General features: G+C 46.3%; 1 protein-coding gene across 1 annotated transcript; it reads right to left on the reverse strand.

Moving 5' to 3' along the window:
- Positions 1-632: 632 nt before the first annotated feature.
- NIPSNAP1 (nipsnap homolog 1) lies at positions 633-17,705 on the reverse strand. The gene is made up of 10 exons (XM_060249303.1): positions 17,626-17,705; positions 13,013-13,158; positions 11,399-11,444; positions 9,295-9,389; positions 8,113-8,183; positions 7,604-7,744; positions 6,846-6,877; positions 4,815-4,909; positions 3,598-3,681; positions 633-2,409 (listed from the first exon to the last, which is right to left on the reverse strand). The coding sequence occupies exons 1-10, from the start codon at positions 17,703-17,705 to the stop codon at positions 2,345-2,347; spliced, it is 855 nt and encodes a 284-aa protein (XP_060105286.1). The 3' UTR covers positions 633-2,344.
- Between the last annotated feature and the right edge of the window lie 730 nt (positions 17,706-18,435).

The raw sequence follows: 18,435 nt of genomic DNA on the forward strand, positions 1-18,435 counted from the left end.
ATCATCCCAACTATGAATGAAACATTTGAGGCAGCTTAAACACAGTCCAGTGGTTCTGTATCATTCACCCCATCTAGCAGTACAGCAATGATTCCCGCTGACCACAAAAGCAATAAAATTACTCCAAGGTTCAGGACTTCCCAAGCCTTGTAGAAAAACAGAACTTTGTAAATGAACTTCCCTGCAACCTACAGAAGACTGGGCATGTTCCCAAAGGCATGAACATCAAGAGCTCATTACTTGGAACAGCAGGGGCCACGCACCTGTGAAAAGTACATCAGGACCACAGGCAGGGTGTCCAGGCCTCCTACTCATCATATACCTTACCATGGAGGATTGAAATGTAGTTTGAGCCTCCAAAGAAACAAGCACCAACATGTTTCTGCTAGAGATAGTGGTACGTGAAGCCATCAGAATGCAGTAAGAGCGAGTCCCACTAAAATCAGTGACTCAACTCCTACATAAAAATGAATATGAGCATGCTGCCAATTCCCACATGGAATTACACTTCAAAACCTGCCTTGTAGTTCTGAAGATTTGTTGCAAGTCGGTATAACTGCTATCCAAATGCCACAGAGAAAATGTAACTCCAAAGATGAAGTATATGTCCCCCACAACTGCTCAAGAAGGTATACCAGAATATTAAATATTTTATTACATGTGCAGTTAGGCTGGTTACATGGTCCCCTACAAAGGGCATGTTTTCATAAAAAGCCTGCTTTCAGTAGTCCACTCTACCCACCACATGGGGTATATTTGTCAAGAGACCTACAGTCCCTGACTCTGGTCCCTCCTACCACATAACAAGCTCAGCTAGAGGGCTTCAGTAGGGGAGAACAAACAAATAGTAGAGAGAAAGGCAGCCAGCCAGAGCTCTTACACTCTTCTAGTACTCTGCCTTGGTCTTGTGCATTTCCATAGAGGCTTGGAGCTGACAAAAGGAAGAGCGCCCAGCTCCAGAACTGGGAGAACAGAGACAGCTCTGATTCATCTAGGGCCACTTCCTTTGCAAGCTGACAATGCCCAATATTGAACATTTGTCCTGATGCCTTGGATGTATCCAGGGTCATTTAGTAGAAAAAGAGGTGCTGGAACTCATTAGCGCAACTCATTTGCATATGCCACACATCCCTGACATCACTGGAAGGTATACTAAATTATATCAGCTCAGCACCTACCTTACAATGCTTCTTGAATTATAATTGTCATTAAAAAACTTACTTCCATCATACTTTTAAAATTACTTTCTCCTCTGTGGCCACAGTGGCATGATGAAGATTTCTGATGAAGATTTCCATCTGTCTGCTTTATATATTTTGGTTATTTTCCTATTTTGTGGGGGAAAATATTAGAAACTTTGTCAAATCTTAAAGAGTTCAGCAAAATTCTCACAGGAGGTTTGAATAGTGGAGCCCAGAAGCAAGTATTTGGTGGGTGTGGGGGGGGGGGTAAGAAAGAAAGAGGTTCTGGAGCTCTGCTCCTGTGAGCTCCTGCCCAAAATGAGGCCTGGCTGTACCAATGAAATACAGTCAGATATCGTCTACAGCAGTTATGCAAAGGAGAAGACCAAAGCCTAGCTACTCTGAGAGGCATCTTGGAAGGCATGCCAACTTTCTATCTTCTTTGTAACAGGGAAGAGGAATATACACTCACTGGTGGCTGGATAAACCTAGCTATGGTATACTCTGCAGTTGGACAGATCAACATTTTAATCAAGTCCAGCTTCCCTTGCCCTAGTGCAGACAATGTGCCTTGCCACAAGAGGGCTTCCCATCACCTGGGACACCAAGTAAGATGCAGGTCAGAGTTTGATGCTCTTTTTGATGCTCCTGAATGTGTGCTGGATTGTAATACCAAAAGAAATGTCCAGGGAACAAACAAGAATGTACCACTGAAGACTGATGGGCTAACAGCCAGAGCTACTGATGTTCTCCAAGAAGGGCTATTTGCAGGAGGAACTAGACACATAATATTCCAGTCTTCGTACAGTCCATGCATTTAGAAGAACTTTCAGATCAAATCTCAGGCCGCTGGGAATGTATCAGGTGCAAGAACATTCATACAGCTCATCCCTGAGGAAACCACTTCAGAAGCACGCCTTAGGACCCATGCTGATACTCCATCTCTGAGCTCCATGCAGAGTTTGTGGTAAGCCTAGCAAAAAGGATGTCCGGCACACACTGTCCTTGTCAGAGGTCAACAGCCTGATGAAAAAGGGGTGGAAACTCATACAGCCTACAAATGAAACAGCCAGGACTGGGCAGAGGGCAGTTGGAAGGGACTAATGGCAAGACTCAATGTGCTCAGTACAGTTGTCAAGGCTAGTGGATGATGAAAGGATGCATCACTGTAAAGGTGAGATCTTCAAGGGAATCATTATCCTAGACTCCATGCCCCGAACCAGAGGAACTGTGAAGACAAAGGAAGGAAAGTCAGATTCCACCATGTTTACCACTCACACTGTACTATCACTGGCCAGCAAAGAAACCTACAGAAACCCTCCATCTTGGGTCACTAGAAAATCCTGCAACATTATTTAGTTGAGAACAGTTCTGTTCTTTCTGTCACCCTTCTGCCTCCTCAGAGAACATCAACAAGGTGAATCTGGAGAATTGCTTCTTCATATGTTTGACAGAACATTTCAGAAATGGATGTTATGCCAAAGAAAAAGAGGAACCTGGGAGAGGCAGCGGGTGGGTGGGAGCCTTGTTCTCAGGGCTTTTTTTTGAGCAGGAACACAGTTCCGGCTGGCTTGGCACCAGGGGGTGTGGCCTAATATGCAAATGAGTCCCTGCTGGGCTTTTTGTACCAAAAAAAGCCCTGCTTGTTCTTATAGAGGTAGTGTCCCAAAGTCACCACTATACTGCTATGTCTTGGTGGAAAGTGCCATCAAGCTGCAGTGCACTTATGGCGATCCTGTAAATTTCAAGGCAAGAATGTTCAGAGTTGGCTTGCCATTGCCTGCCTCTGCAGTGCAAACCCAGGCTTCCTTGGTGTTTCCCAACCAAGTACTAAGCAGGATGAACCCTACTTAGCTTCCAAGATCTGATCTTGTAGTTTTATATCAGCTCATGCTTACCGAGACACAAAGAGAAGAAAGGGAGAGATGCCTGCTAAGTTCTGAATACTGCTAACAAGTGAGATTTCCAAGGCTTCCCTTGGAACTACTACTATCTGTGGTAGTTTGGGATAGAGAGTAATTCTGATATCTTAAGAAACTCTTCATCCAGTTCAGAAAATGAGGCCTGATTGCTGGTTACCAGAAAATACACCTGTTAACTACTGGCAGCCCTCTCCCCACCCCTGCATCTTTAACATGCTGGGAGCATAAAACTGGACTCAATTTCACATCACCCACGGCAGAATGATGTGCATGCAAGAGCTTGTTTAGTGTGAGGGTAGGCAGAGACAAGAAGGGTCACGGATGGCAGAGGTGAGCTCAGCTGGAGGCTAGTAGGGAGAGGGTGGCATTTAAAAGCCTGGACAAGGATATGGGAACTTTTGCTGGAAGAGGGAAAGGAGCAGGAAAGGAAACGTAGGGGAGGCTGGCTGGAATGACAGCACAGAAGCCCCCTCAAGCCCAACCAGATACATCACCTGTATAGTAAACATTCTCATCCCAGCCTCGTTTCCTCCAGGCTGCATTCCTTGTTTCTTCTCGGGATTGCAGGTCTTTGTATGCTAAAAGGAGAACCAACAACCTTATTGTTATCAGAATGGACAGGAAAGGATAATGTTAGGTTTTTACACACTCTTCACTTATGAAATATACAATCACAAATGGTTTTCAAAGAAGGTTTAGACAAATTCACAGCCACAACAGTTAAACAGGATAGCCACCTTCAGAGACATTGTGCACTTGTGGGAAACAAGCAGCTGGGGACAGACCTTTGCCTTTACAACCTGATCCTGGAGTTCCCACAGCCTCACCATTGTTTGAAATGGATGCTGGATTAGCTAGACTATGGAGAGAGGTGGCAGAATGGATGCTTTGCATGCAGAAATTTCCTGATTCAGTCTCTAGCATCTCCAGGTAGCAGGAGGTGGAAAAGACCTCTCTTTCTCTGCCTCTGGTGCTGGAGAGTTTTGGTCTGATTCAGCAGGGCTGCTTTCAGGACCAAAAGGGAACCACAACTGCTGTTTAGCAGAATCATTTCAGACAGTCTGAGCAAGTTTATATAATCACGCTGGACTTGAGAGCTTACCCTGGCTGCACTTCAGGCTACATGACTGAACGCTCCCTGACATGTAGAGGAGGGGGGAATTCTACACATTAAGAAGAAAAGTGTCTGGAAGAAGGCTAAGCTGAAGCATTCTCCCTGACATGCTAGATTTTTATGTGCAGGGTCCCCAACGCACACAAGTTTTTCTGTGCCCTATTATGCAGAAACATTTCAATGTGCACCCCCCCAGCAATGGTACAGTCCAGAAAAACATTACCATTCAACTCTGCGGATTGCAAAAGAAGGCTCTTTAGTTTGACTTGGCATGCACAATTATTTACCTGATTTCTTCTTCCCTGCCTTTTGATCCAGAAGCATCCCCTTGTAAGCTTACATAAAAGTCCACTACGCAGTTAAACTGGAGCTACTTCCATCTCTTCTGACACTTTGCTTTGATGCATCATCTCACACCCTTCACCCATCCCCCCCAAATGCTCCAGTTTTCATTGACACCATTCTGAGTCTTTCATCCCATCTGGTTTCTTGGATGCATGCCAATATAGGGTGGGAGGAACAGAAGGGAAAGCACCCAGGCAAGGAGGTAGGAACTAGAGGTAGCAAGAGGTCTATCCCTTTCAAAGAATCACATACCCCACAAGTGGTGCACGACGTAGAGCTCCCCAATTTGGGAAAAGAAGCCACCCACCGCTTCTTGGTTCTCCTGGCGATATTTAATGGCCCGTGCCCTGTTAACACCAAGAGGAAGGAAATAATGAAACAAACACCCAGATATATTTTTGGTAGTTTCTATAATACCCAGATTGAGCGAGAAACTTCCCCAAGAGTGCACTATGAAGCAGAGATCGGAATCAACACACTATCCACTAGACCTATGGACTCATGCTGGCATAATCCAATTACCTGGCAGCTTCTTCTGTGTCACATGTCAGCACACAAGCAGGTGCCCACAGCAAGCCCCAGACAGCAGCCATTTGGATGGTTGTGCCTGCATGCCACCAACTGGCAGAAGCATCAGTAAAAAGGAAAGAGGGAAACAGGTTCCCCTCTCTTCCCAATATTCACATCCTTGATTTAAACTCTAGTTTTGGACTATAATGCTTTTTTCCCCTTTACATTTTATTTATATCTGGCTTTTCTCCTTGATTGGGGGACCCAATGAGGGGGATGAATGGGGGAGAACTAACAACCCCCAAAATATGAAGTTCTTGTTATGGAGCTCACTCTTTCCTCCCCTCCATACTGAAAATGGCAATTAAATACTAACTGCAGTTACCCATGAAGTACATATTCAAGCACATCAATTAATGGAAGTTGCTCCCTTTAAATGACGCTGAAATCCTGGATTAAACAATTGAACTCTAGTTTAGGATTGGGGGAAGGGGTTTACTAACACCTGCATTCATATGACTCAGGCAACAAGAGTGGTTAACTGTGATTCTCAGCATGAAATAGGTGTGAGGTCTCAACAAGCCAAGTTTTGCCTTAGCTATAGCTATATGTCCAAATGCACTTTTTTGTTCATTTCAACCTCCTGCTTCCAATTCCAAATTTTGGTCATCCTGGTTTTTTTGTTTGCTTTGTGCTTATAAAATACAAAACCTGCATGCATCCTAAGTTGGATTCTTAATCATCATCCTCCCAATAAAATAAACGTTATAATGTCCCTAGTAAATCTTGGACTCAGGAGGTTAATCTACAGTAGAAGAAGACGACTGCAGATTTATACCCCGCCCTTCTCTCTGAATCAGAGACTCAGAGCGGCTTACAATCTCCAGTATCTTCTCCCCCCACAACAGACACCCTGTGAGATGGGTGGGGCTGAGAGAGTTTTTACAGCAGCTGCCCTTTCAAGGACAACTTCTATGAGAGCTATGGCTAACCCATGCCATTCCAGCAGCTGCAAGTGGAGGAGTGAGGAATCAAATCCGGTTCTCCCAGATAAGAATCTGCACACTTAACCACTACACCAAATTGGCTCCCACATCTCTTGGGAAGTCACTTTGTTTCTCTTTACTCTCCGAAGTACACACACTCAGTTAGTGCACACACTCAGTGCACTCCAAAGCACACACACTCAGAAAGACCCAGCTTAAGAGATCTTTCACATGGTGGCTTAAAGGTTTTTTTTTTAATTGAGGTTTTCCCATGGTTTGAATGTTCAGCTATAGAATTTTTTCTCATATTCCTCTGCACTTTTTCAAAATTTGATCTACTATGGTTTGGGAAAGCACAGAGAAATGACAAGAAAAATACGGAGACAACAAATGGGAAGCAGTGGGGTGGAACGTTGCAGGTTCAGTACCCAAGTGGTGGTAAACGTCCATGTGAAAGGCCCCAAATTATCAATCACAAGCAAATTGCCTTGTCGCAGTCCCCCAGCACTAAACAAATGGGTAAAACAAGATGTGGGAAACTGCTGCTTGTGTAGACAGATGCAGCACACTGAAATTAGGATAACTGTGAGTTTGTAGAAGAGAGGAGCTCCAGGGAATTTCACAGTGGTGAAAAACTTAAAAAGCATAAATCACTGTATTGTTCCAAGTTAAGGCAGCCCACTGTTCCGTCACAGACCACCAGGTGATCCATCCATCAGCTTCCCCTTAAACACATCTTCCGGGCAAAGGTGCTTTTAAAAAGGTACTTGAAAAATATGGTGCTTACCAGTTGTTTCCCCACTCAATCATGGTTCCCGGCTGAAAGTAAGAAGAGAGAGCTGCAGCTGTGATCTAACTTACACCCATCATTTCAAAAGGGCAATCCTCTCCTTATTAAAGTTGCAGTGAACTCAGCAAAACTCCAGGTCTTGGGGGACAGGTTTGGGGAGCTGGTCATTAAGGGGTACTTCCCCCCACATGAAACCACCCCAAATCCAATCTAAATTGTATTTGTAAAGGCCATCCCAGGCTCCCATGTTCTTGGACAACATGCAGGCCCATCACACACTAGGGATCCAATCTGGAATCAACCTAGAACCTTTCCTGACATTCAGTGAATGTCTATTCCATCTGCTCTCTGTCCATCCATCAGCCCAGAGAGGTTGCTGCTGTGGAATGAAACCTCCCACCTGCTATCCCAAGAGGCAGCTACTTCAGGTAAAAGAGTTGGTTTTTATTCCTCACTTTTCTCTTCCCTAAGGAGTCTCAAAGCAGCTTATAATTGCCTTCCCTTCCTCTCCCCACAGCAGTCACCTTGTAAGGTAGCTGGGGTTGAGAGAGTTCTGAGAGAACTGTGACTGGACCAAGGTTACCTAGCAGGCTTCATGGAGAAGAGTGGGGAATCAAATCCCATTCTCCAGATTAGAGTCCAGTGCTCTTCTTAACCACCATCCTATGTTGGCTCAAAATACCGCTGACTCCTTTGTCTTTTGGACAGATGCAGCCAATATCACCTGCTGCACTAAGCTATCTGCCCCCACTCACCTTCAGTTTGTACGACCTCAGCTCATAGATGTTGGGCCCAGCCCGTGGCAAAGGCTCATTCCAAAAGCTGAATTCCAGGAGCAGCTGGTTCCTCCGGGAGAGCAGCATTTTACTTCTCTCCTTTTGGAAATCCCGGTATGCCTATGGAAGGGGGAAGGGACTAAGTTAGGCAGGCAAATGTATGTTGACTGTGTAAGCCTCGGACTTCTGTCAACTTGCGATGCACCACTGTGTTTGATCTGGTATTGTCTACTCTAGCAGTCAACTGTTCAGAATAAGGAGGGCAGAAGAAATAAGACAGAAGCTAGAGGAAGACCCCCAGTGCTCAGCAAATGTGGCTTCATTCTGCTTAGGCAAACAGAAGAGATCCACCCAAGGCCGCTTAGGGACTAAGGGTACAAACGCTACATTGGCTGTAGCCACTAGAACACAAAGGCTCTCGCCACAGAGTGTGTCTGACTGCCTTATCACCCCCAGCATTTAGGTAAAAGGAAAGTCATGCTACATACCTGGTTCTCTCGCAGCTTGTTCATGCACTCCATGAGGGCTGGGTAGCCACCACTGAATCGCCACAGGTGCACTAGAGTGAGAAAAGGCAAGCCTCATATTCTTGCAAAGCCAGACAAAACCTCAGCTAAGCACACAACCTGGTGGAAGCCCCAAGCCACATTCCCTTAAAATGCCTCCCAGAGGCAGCCCGAGACATCCAGTGCTGCCCAAGGCAGAAAATCCAAGTACCACCCCCGCCCTAGTGATAAGAATACAAACAATATCATTCATTGATCTTCAATAACACTCCCAAGAGCTACTGTTTGAGGCAGGTGACTTTATCCTGTGAGATAGCAAGGCAGGCCTTGATGCCACTTTTCTGGCCCCAGAGAACATCTAGGCCGCTGAACAGACTGTGAGTCAACAAGCCACTAGTAATATACAGAACTGCCTCCACTCCTCACTACTTCTCCATCTTGGGAAATAAAATGGAAGACTGAGGAGGCCAGCCAGCCAAATCCAAAGCTCTTGAGCACAAAAGGTATACTGCCTCTGTACAGAGAAGTTCCACAGTTACTGTGGTTAAATTATTACTGCAGTTTTTTTAAAAGCTGCATTCAGGCTCGGCCCTAGGGCCTCTGGTGCCCCTGGCTGGCAGCTGCCCCCCCCCACGCCTGCCCTGTGACTGCACCCCCACCCACGGGGACAGGAGGTGCAGCAGCATGGAAGGAGGGCTGGGCAGGCCCTGGCTGAGCCATGCACTGCGGAGGCGTTCTCCTCTGAGTCAAGCTTCCCTCACAAGGGAAGCCCAGCTTGGAGAAGCTGCACTGATGCCTCGCCTGGCTGCCTTCTGCCTTCGCCTTGAATGTGAGAGCAGCTGGGCAGGGCGCATTCTTCCCCAAGCTGGGCTTTCCTTGCAATGGAAGTCCAGCTCAGAGGAGAGCACATGCCAATGTGCTGTCCTGCTGCTCTCAGCTTCCTGGGTCTGTGACCCAGGAAGCCATGAGCAGCAGGGTGGGGGGAAGGGGCACCCAAAGGTGCCCTGTAGACGAGGTGGCGCTCCAGACGGCTGCCTACCTTGCCTACTCCCACACACCTCATGGCTGCATTACCAGGCCTGACAGATTAGGCAATGAGCGTTCCACCAAGGTGAAATTTGGAGCACCTAAACCCAGCCCTGTCTGGTTGCCCCCTTCCCTCACCTGACTGGTCCTGTTCGCCATACCAAGTATTCCAGTTCCCTACCAGGTCACAAGGGTAATCAGGATCTGAGTGCAGCTTTGGAAGGACCTCCTCCCTGCAAAGGAGATGTGGAATCAAAAGATGAATGTGGATTTTGCTGGTTGTCAAAACTCGTGTGTACCAGGCCTGGTGGGGTCCAAAGAGCCACAGGGGCTCCCCATCAGGCTCTATCCCAGGGCTGCAATATGTTCTTGTTCTCCCATGATCTGAGAACAAGAGATGTTGTTTATGTTGCATAATGGGAATATCAGAAGAGGGACATACTTTCATCCAGCCTAAAATACACTCAGGGTTATTATTTTCGGGATAAGGGGCCGAACTGGATCAGTCACATAAAAGGGGCCGAACTGGATCAGTCGAATGGTCCATCTAGTCCAACATCCTGTTTTACACAGTGGCCAACCGACTGTCCCAGAGGGCCAACTGGCAGGGTGCAAAGACCAAGACTTTTCGCTTGATGTTGCATTCACAAATTTACTGCCTCTGGATATGCAGGTTCCCTGTAGTCACCATGGCTAACAGTAACTGAAGGACTTCTACATAAATCTGTTTCAAACCCCTCTAAATCCATCCATGCTTATGGCTATCATTCTATCCACCAACAACAAATTCCAGAATTTAATTAAAATAATTTTCCACTGGAAGAAATGAAATCTGTCCAATGCAATCTCAGCAAATCCTGTGAATTTCTAACTCACAACAGACAGTCAATGGCTATCTTTAAGGTGTTCTTTGCCCTCTTGCTATGCCTGTTCATGATCACCAACTGCTAATTGGGGAATGGGTCATATCCCGACCAACTGTATCTTATGCTTTTTACAGGGATTTCTTTTAGGCCAAAAAATGACTCTCAAAGATATATGCTGGCAAGTAGCTACTTTTAAATGAGAGCCCTGTGGCGCAGAGTGGTAAAGCTGCAGTACCGCAGTCCTAAGCTCTGCTCACAACCTGAGTTCAATCACCAGTGGAAGCTGGGTTCAGGTAGCCGGCTCAAGGTTGACTCACCCTTCCATCCTTCCGAGGTTGGTAAAATGAGTACCCAGCTTGCTGGGGGAAAAGTGTAGATGACTGGGGAAGGCAATGGCAAACCACCCCGTAAAAAGTCTGCCGTGAAAACGTTGTGAAAGCAACATCACTCCAGAGTCGGAAACGACTGGCGCTTGCACAGGGAACTACCTTTACCTTTTTAACTACTTTTATATTTATTCACAAAAGGTAAGTACTTTCTGCTTACTCTTGTACCACTTGATCTTTTGATTCCTCTTTAGAAACCAACCCATAACTTTTCCTTCCTCTTTATATTTAGGGTGTTTGTGGACACACACACAAGCACTTCAGAGTTCTGACCACAGAAGCTTTTGATAGTCCTAAAAGGTGCCTCAAGACTACTGGTTGCTTATATCACAAAACATAGTGCTGTGCATTTAAATCACACCTCCTTGCTAACTACTTTTTGGTGTCATAGAATCATAGTTGGGAGGGACCCCCAGGGTCATCTAGTCCAATCCCCTGCACAATGCAGGAAATTCACAAATACCACCCCCTCATCTTCTACAAGATACTAGTGATGGCTGACCCCCCATTGCCACTTTTTCTGACAAAGCATAGACTGGGGAGGCCAAACTTGCTTAAGGTAAGAGCCACATAGAATAAATGTCAGAAGTTTAAGAGCTGCAAGACAAAGGGAGAGAGGGAAGGAGGCAAATAGATGAGGGATGAAGGAGGGAGAGACGTGGGAAGAAAGCAACTAACTTTAAGCACATTCTCCAGGTCACCGGCTGGTTTGGCTTGGAGAAATGATTTAAAGAGACAAATGCCTTCTCCAAGCTGGCCAACAGAATGGTGAGGGCTTCAAAAGCCACATAGTATGTGTGAAAGAGCCACATGTGGCTCCTGAGCCACAGTTTGGCCACCCCTGGCATAGACACAGTCACATTCTACAGTGCAATGTCAACTGGTGCTGGGAAACAGCTGGGGTCTGCAACCTCTACCCTTCATGAGCCAAGTGCATGCACACCCCCCCAAATACTCAGAGCATGGGGGGCAGGGGTGGAAGGGACTTACGCCAGGCTGTTGTAGGCATCCAGACATTCAGGTTTCACATTGTGGACTGAAAGGAGAGAAAAAGAAGTGATGTCAGGAAAGCTGGAAACCACTCCCCATTTGCAGAGGAGAGACACAGTGTCCAGTGGCTCAGCTTGGGCTAAAACATAACCCGAGGCCTGCCTAGCAGCTTCTGTCAACAGCTGAGGAACAGTCAGCAGGAAAATGGCCACAGCATGGCAACTGCACTTTTTCCTGCACCACATTAGCCCAATGGATCTGATCAAAATCAAAATTCTGGAACATGAGTTCCATAGGAAAAAATCATGCAAATTAAGAGAGTGATAGAATTTGCTTGCTCAGCATACGCTTGCTCATCACCACAACTGAGTCACTCAAATGTGGACTATGAGGAACAGCGTTGGTCAGCCAGGGCTTTTTTTTCTTTCTGCAAAAAGAGGTGCTGGAACTCTCAAGAGGGAAATGAAGGAGAAACATACAGGTGTATCTCATGAATTTTTAAATATTTTTTGAGAATTTTGTTTCCACAAGGAGGTTCCAGAACTCCATTCCGCCACATTCTCCCCAGGAAAAAAGTCCTGGTGATAGCAAAAAAGCCAGGGCAGTGGAAGCTGGCTTGAGTTGTGGACAGGCAGCCAAGCAGAAGTTGTGCAAACTACACCCCTCGAATGATGCAGCCCTTTTGCTTCATTTATATTCCACCTTTCTCCGTTTTACCATTACAACCAGGGCTTTTTTTGTAGCAGGAATTCCTTTGCATATTAGGCTACACCTCCCCTAATGTAGCCAATCCTCCAAGAGCTTACAGTAGGCTATTAGTACAGGACCTACTGTAAGCTCCAGGAGGATTGGCTACTTCAGGGGTGTGTGGCCTAAGATGCAAATGAGTTCCAGCTACAAAAAAAACCCCTTGATCACAACAACCCTGTGAGGCAGGTTGGGCTGAGAGCGTATGATGGTTCCAAGATCACCCAGCAAGTTTCCACAGCAGGGTGGAGATTCACGCCTGGATTTCCCAGATGCTAATCCGATACTCTAACCTTGACATCATGCTGCCTCTCTTCCATTTTCATATCAACTGCAGACAGCTGTGAGGGTCAGAAACTTCATTTATTTTTCAAAGTTTTTGCAAATACAAATGATATACCAGTATTTGGACTGCGTGATTAAGTGTGAACTGGGGTTGGTACACTAGTCAACTGACTAGTCAAATTACTGCCTATTATCTAACTCTAATCAAATATTGTCAAATATTCAGTGAAGCCAAAGAGGCCACTGTGTAGGGGGCAGCTCAGTTTTCTACAGTAGCCTTTGTGAGCAAGAGTTAGGTAGGAAGCAGATCTAGCAGCCTAGCACCTACCAGGAACCTACCACAACAGCTTACAGGAACCAAAGTACTCATCCAACCCTAGAACAGATAATTCATAGTTTACCTGTCTCACCTGTTCTCCCAAGATGGGACAAAGAAGACAAAGAATTCCCATTTCCTTGCAGCAGCTACAACCCTTGTGCACCCAGACCTTGCCTTGCAGATTCCCTCCCACATAGCAAGAACAGGGGTTTACCATAACCATAGAGGGGCAGGAAAGTATAAGGACATGGAGCGCAGCTCACACTGGATCTTGTACAGGTGGTTGGTCTCTTTCTTGGACAAAAGGTTGGAATGAGCATCTTTTCGGGGATCCACTTTGTGGACAAAGAGGGAGCGGAACCAGCTACTTTCATTGTCTTTGGAGTAGTCCCTGGGAAAAGACACAGAAGTCAAAAGAGTGGCATGCAAGAGGGATATAGGTCGGAAGATATGGACACAACTTTATGTCATCTGGGTACTAAAGCATCTGTATGTTTTTTAATCAGCTTCTTTTATACTCCACCTTTTCCCCTAACAGGGATCTAAAGCAGCTAAAGTCATTCTCTTCTCCATTTTATCTTCACAACATGCTGAGAGTCCGTGACTGGCCCAAAGACACCCAGTGAGCTCCCACAGCGAAGTGGGGAGTCAACCCTGGTTTTCCTGATCCTAGTCCAACATTGTAACAACTACCGTGTTTCCCCGAAAATAACACACTGCCTTATATTTCCTTTTTCTCAAGAAGACACACTAGGGCTTATTTTCAGGGGATGTCTTATTTTTTATTAAGTATGATACAGCAATCTACATTTATTCAAATACAGTTAAGTCATCTTCTGGAACATTGTCATAACTCTCCAGACCCGGAATTCCATCCTGAATTTTTTGCGACGCCCATCACTAGGTCTTATTATCGGGGTAGGGCTTATATTTAACAAATGCATAGAAATCCTGCTAGGGCTTATTTTTTGGGTAGGTCTTATTTTCAGGGAAACAGGGTACACCCTACTAAGTACATATTTGCCTGGCTGCCTCTGGTGAATTAGAATCACCTTCAGGTGACCAGACACAAAAGATTTGCAAAAGGTCATCTTTTCATTCTTCTAAGGCCTCAGGTGACTGTCAGAAGTACCCATGTATAGGCAGGTCAATATTTTTACAGGCTCGTGCCTTTTGTAAGAATTCTTTTACCTAGAGCAGTGGTCTTCAAACTTTCTACCTTCAGGAAGACCCTTCTAGGACAACCTTCCTCATTTTAAAAAAAAACTTATAATATTTTACAAACTTTATAAAAAGGAGTGAGCAAAATGAATAACTAAAAGCCTTCCCTGACCTCACAAGGCTCATATATCGGGTTCGGCAGACACACCTGTGGAGCTTTGGATATCAACCCTGGCAAATGCTATGGATCCCATATTCTACCAAAACATGATCTTCCTCTGTTTAAAAACAGAGACCCACTTTCTATGGATTAAGACCTTTGCCCCATTACTAGTAATTCATTAACCTTAGAAACATAATGGTAAACAACCCTTTGCACATGTATCAGAGTTAAATCAGCCCAGTACATTTGTAGTCCTTTGAGGGGTTCTGGTTGCCTGATAATAGTAGATCAGCCAGCCAAGGGATGCTTGCTGTGTCTCTGCATGAATCACTGTTCTGGATTGGCTTTCTAGCCATTCCTCCTGAACGGAAGGACACCAAGTCATACAAAATACAATGATGCAGACATTCTTAAGAGTGGATGCGTAAAAATTCAGTAAAGATCAAGCTTTTCAGGAGTGACACTTGACTTAAGTCATGTGACACATGAACTCAAGGAGGGGAAAAAAACTCAAGGAGGGAGAAAAATGCCAGGTCTGTCAAAAAGCCATTTCCTGCATGCCCCCTTGTGTGGGCTTGAGTCCTTCCCCTCCATTCCTTTATTTCCAAATTTATTTTACTGCCCTGACATAACTACCAGCAGGTTCATTTGCAGAATAGGACCTACTGGTCCGGCATGCATGGGCCCCCCACTCAGCATCCCTTCCTTGTCCCCTTCCAGGGTCTTGGCTCCTCTCTTTGGACCCAAAGTCCTTTAAACCAGGAGTCCTCAACCCCTGGTTTGTGAACCAGTACCAATCTGTGACCTGTTAGCCACCTGTCTGTGAGTTGCATAATTATTTCATTATATATTACAATGGAGCAATAACAATAATAATATGACATTGGATTTATATCCCGTCCTCCACTCTGAATTTCAGAGTCTCAGAGCAGCTCACAATCTCCTTTGCTTTCCTCCCCCACAATAGACACCCTGTGAGGTGGGTGGGGCTGAGAGAGAGGTATCCCCAGAAGCTGCCCTTTCAAGGACAACTCTGCGAGAGCTATGGCTGACCCAAGGCCATTCCGGCAGCTGTAAGTGGAGGAGTGCAGAATCAACCCCAGTTCTCCCAGGTAAGAGTCCGCACACTTAACCACCACACCAAACTAATAGAAATAAAGTGCACAATTGTATCATCCCGAAACCATCTCCCCACCCCCGGACCGTGGAAAAATTGTCTTCTACAAAACCAGTCCCTGGTGCCAAAAAGTTTGGGTACCACTGTTTTAGCCAACATGCATTCTCTGGTACAGGCACCCACCCAATCATGGACAACTTTGCAGCAAAAATCATCACTTACACAATGCCTAGATAATACATCACTGAGTCATTGGCCCAAGCTATTGCAGCTCATAATTAGTTTTTAAACCAATTGAGTTCTCACTACAAACCAGGAATGATTAAAATACTCAGTCCCCATTTATACACCATTCACCCTTCCCCAGAAAAGCAACATGAAAGTGCCTCCAAAGAGGCTTAAATGTCACTTCTAAATCCATTCTCTGGTCTCTCCTTAAATCCATTTTCTTGGCACTCAAGGTCCACCAATTCCAATGGAATTAACTTCTAAGGAAGAGTGCAGAGAAGCACCTTCCTGCCAATAAAGACCCATTCTCCACTCTGTCTCAGGTCAAAGGGGACACATGTAAGGATGAAGATACAAGGTCAGAAGAATGGGCTGGGTAAAGGAGGTCCAGGCACAGAAGGATGCAATGGCCAAGTCAGATGGGCATGTGCACAGCATAGGAAAAGACATGGTGGTGTAAGAGCCAGAATCGAGGCACACAAGCAGAAAAAGGGGACAGGGGGTGAGGGGCAGGGAAATTCAAACAGTGGGCTGCATTGCTTTGTACTGCAGACAGGGATCCACATGTTGGAATGATCCAACATGGGTATAAAATCCAGCATACTGGAAGAAAATACTCTAGTCAAGCTTTCTCTCAAATAAATTAGCTTTCTAAATTCAGGAAATTTTTGTGCATGGAGGAGAATCAAATTCTGCAAGCTTCTCACCTGCTGTCTGAATTGGTACAGCCCAAACAAAGGGGCAGGCAACACCACTGTTTATTTAGAACATGTATATTCAGCCTCCTGAGATATCTGCTTGAAGAGGCCGGAATTGCAAAGGTAGAAGCAAAGACATTTGTAGGACATGTGGGGCTTTTTGAGTAATGGGGACAGGGGGAAACATTACAGGGGGTGGGGGGAAGAAAGGTACCACAATCTCCATATGGCACATAGGCTTGCATTTAGCAGTCAAAGTCTGAATTGACTCAAGTCCTTTTTGCAATGTACATCATTTAGACCAGCGGTTTTAACAGCAGCAATTTCCAACCTGACATTCCACCATGGGGTCATCCTAAATTAGACACACCCGTACCCCCACCCACTAGCAGCTGACACCAGGGTTAAGCCTCCCCAGGCTCATGGGCATAAAAAAAGGTGGCAGACCAGAGAGAATCAGTGGCAAGGAGAACGGTTTTTTTAAAAAGTTTATTAAGCAGCTAATAAAAGGGTATTGTACAATGGTTAGAAAAAGTCCTGACCCCAGGCATGCCACAAAATTGTAGGTGTTGAAAAGTGCTTGATTTGATGCCTGGTTTTATGGCTGCTCCTATAGCATAGTTTGGATTTTATGTGCTGCTATTTCATGGGTTTTATGCCTTGAAATTGATTTATGTCACTTTGAGTGTCATGGCACAGAGAAAGCTGGTGATCTAAATTAAATTAGGCATTTAGCAAAAGAGCAGGGAAGGGAAGGTACATGCACACAAGGGCACAACAACAACTACTACTAGAGGCCACAGGACCTTATTTAGCCCCTATCTCCAAAGCGGTATTCTCCCTCACCCTCCATCAATGTAGCTGTAAATGGAGCACGTTGAAAGTATCTGAAGCTGATTGAGTCAGTACCTGCAACACAAGGGCTCCGTGGCATTCCTCAAGGGCCGAATTTGGCCCAAAGTCCTGTAAGTGCTGACCCGTGATCGGATCTCCAAGGGTGATGTAATGAAGACAAGGGAAGTGAAAAGGTATGGGGGGGGGGGGGGGTTGAGATAAGAAATCACCCGAGGCAAGAACTCAAGCTCTGCTGCAGAGGAGGGACTGGTCCGACACTGCGGCGCCCAGCAACCAGCGCCAGACCTGTTACCCTCGTCAGGCCTCAGATCTACAGGAACAGACAGTAAAGATGCGCAGCTTGCGCAACTCTGTCTCCTCGCCAGAGTCCCAGACTCACATCTCCGCGTGCTGCCCCAGGTGGGAGAGTCAGAGTATAACTTGCAAGTAGGTTTGCGCCCCTGTCTCTCTTTGCAGAGAAGGACCTGGAAGACGGGCGAGGGGAGTGCTGCTGGGCACTAAGGGGAAAGGGCGCGCAGCCCAGCCAGGATCGGGGCGGGGGGCCTCCCCGAGGTAGGGTGAGCCGAGCGAGAGAAGGGCCCAGGAAAGAAGCGCAGGCCCCGCCCGGGCTGCCCCTACTGCTGAGAGCCCCAAACTGCTCACCGGGCGCCACAGCCGCTGCGGGCCACGTAGAGTCCTCCGCCCCGCACCAGCAGCAAACGTCGTGCCGGGATCCTGCACGCTTGCGTCGCCATTTTCGCTCTGCAACTCCAATAAGCGCCGGGAGCGAAGGAGGGACGAGTTACGGAACTGGGCGGCTCTCCGCCACCTCGAAGTGTAGCCAACTCCGCCCCCACGGAAAAGAAAAGCAACCTCCCCCGGGAGAGCTCAATTCGAGCGCGGCTTTTAAGTTTCCTTATGAGCCTCCGAGATGCTGAAAAATCTGCACTCGCTGGTTACACCTCTGTTTCTGAGCCAAGACAAGAGGTGTTTCTAAGACAAGAGAAGTTCAGAGGTAGTTTGGCATTGTCTTGATAACTCTAGAAAGTGGCCCAGCTGTAAGATGAGGACAAAAAAACACCCACGACCCTTTAACTCTCAAGAACCAATCGGATCTGCATGTTACTTCGGAATGCAAACACGTTAAGGCTACACACATCATCCTGTTGTGGCATGGAAGCCCACTCAGTTCAAATTATGTCTGTCCTCTTCCTGTTCTTTACATGCAGCCCCTCCCGTCCCGCTGCATGCCTTTTCTGTTCCTTCCATACAAGTCAGAGAAGCTAAATAGCCATTTATCTGTTCATCCTCCGGAGATTTGGAGAGGGAAAAAAAGGAAAGGTCCCCTGTCCAAGCACCGGTCGTTTTCGACTCTGGGGTGACGTTGCTTTCACGGCAGACTTTTTACGGGGTGGTTTGCCATTGCCTTCCCCAGTCATCTACACTCCCCCCCCCCCCCCAGCAAGCTGGGTACTCATATTACCG

The sequence above is a fragment of the Heteronotia binoei genome, chromosome 11, assembly GCF_032191835.1.
Source record: "Heteronotia binoei isolate CCM8104 ecotype False Entrance Well chromosome 11, APGP_CSIRO_Hbin_v1, whole genome shotgun sequence".
Classification (NCBI taxonomy): domain Eukaryota; kingdom Metazoa; phylum Chordata; class Lepidosauria; order Squamata; family Gekkonidae; genus Heteronotia; species Heteronotia binoei.

Coding starts and splice junctions, on each gene's coding strand:
- NIPSNAP1 (XM_060249303.1), bottom strand. CDS start 17,705: ATGGCGACGCAAGCGTGCAGGATCCCGGCACGACGTTTGCTGCTGGTG. Junction 11,445..13,012: donor CCACCTGTACAAGATCCAGT/GTGAGCTGCGCT, acceptor CTCTCCTTTCAG/TCCACAATGTGAAACCTGAA. Junction 2,410..3,597: donor TGAGAATGTTTACTATACAG/GTGATGTATCTG, acceptor TTGTCTTCACAG/TTCCTCTGGTTCGGGGCATG.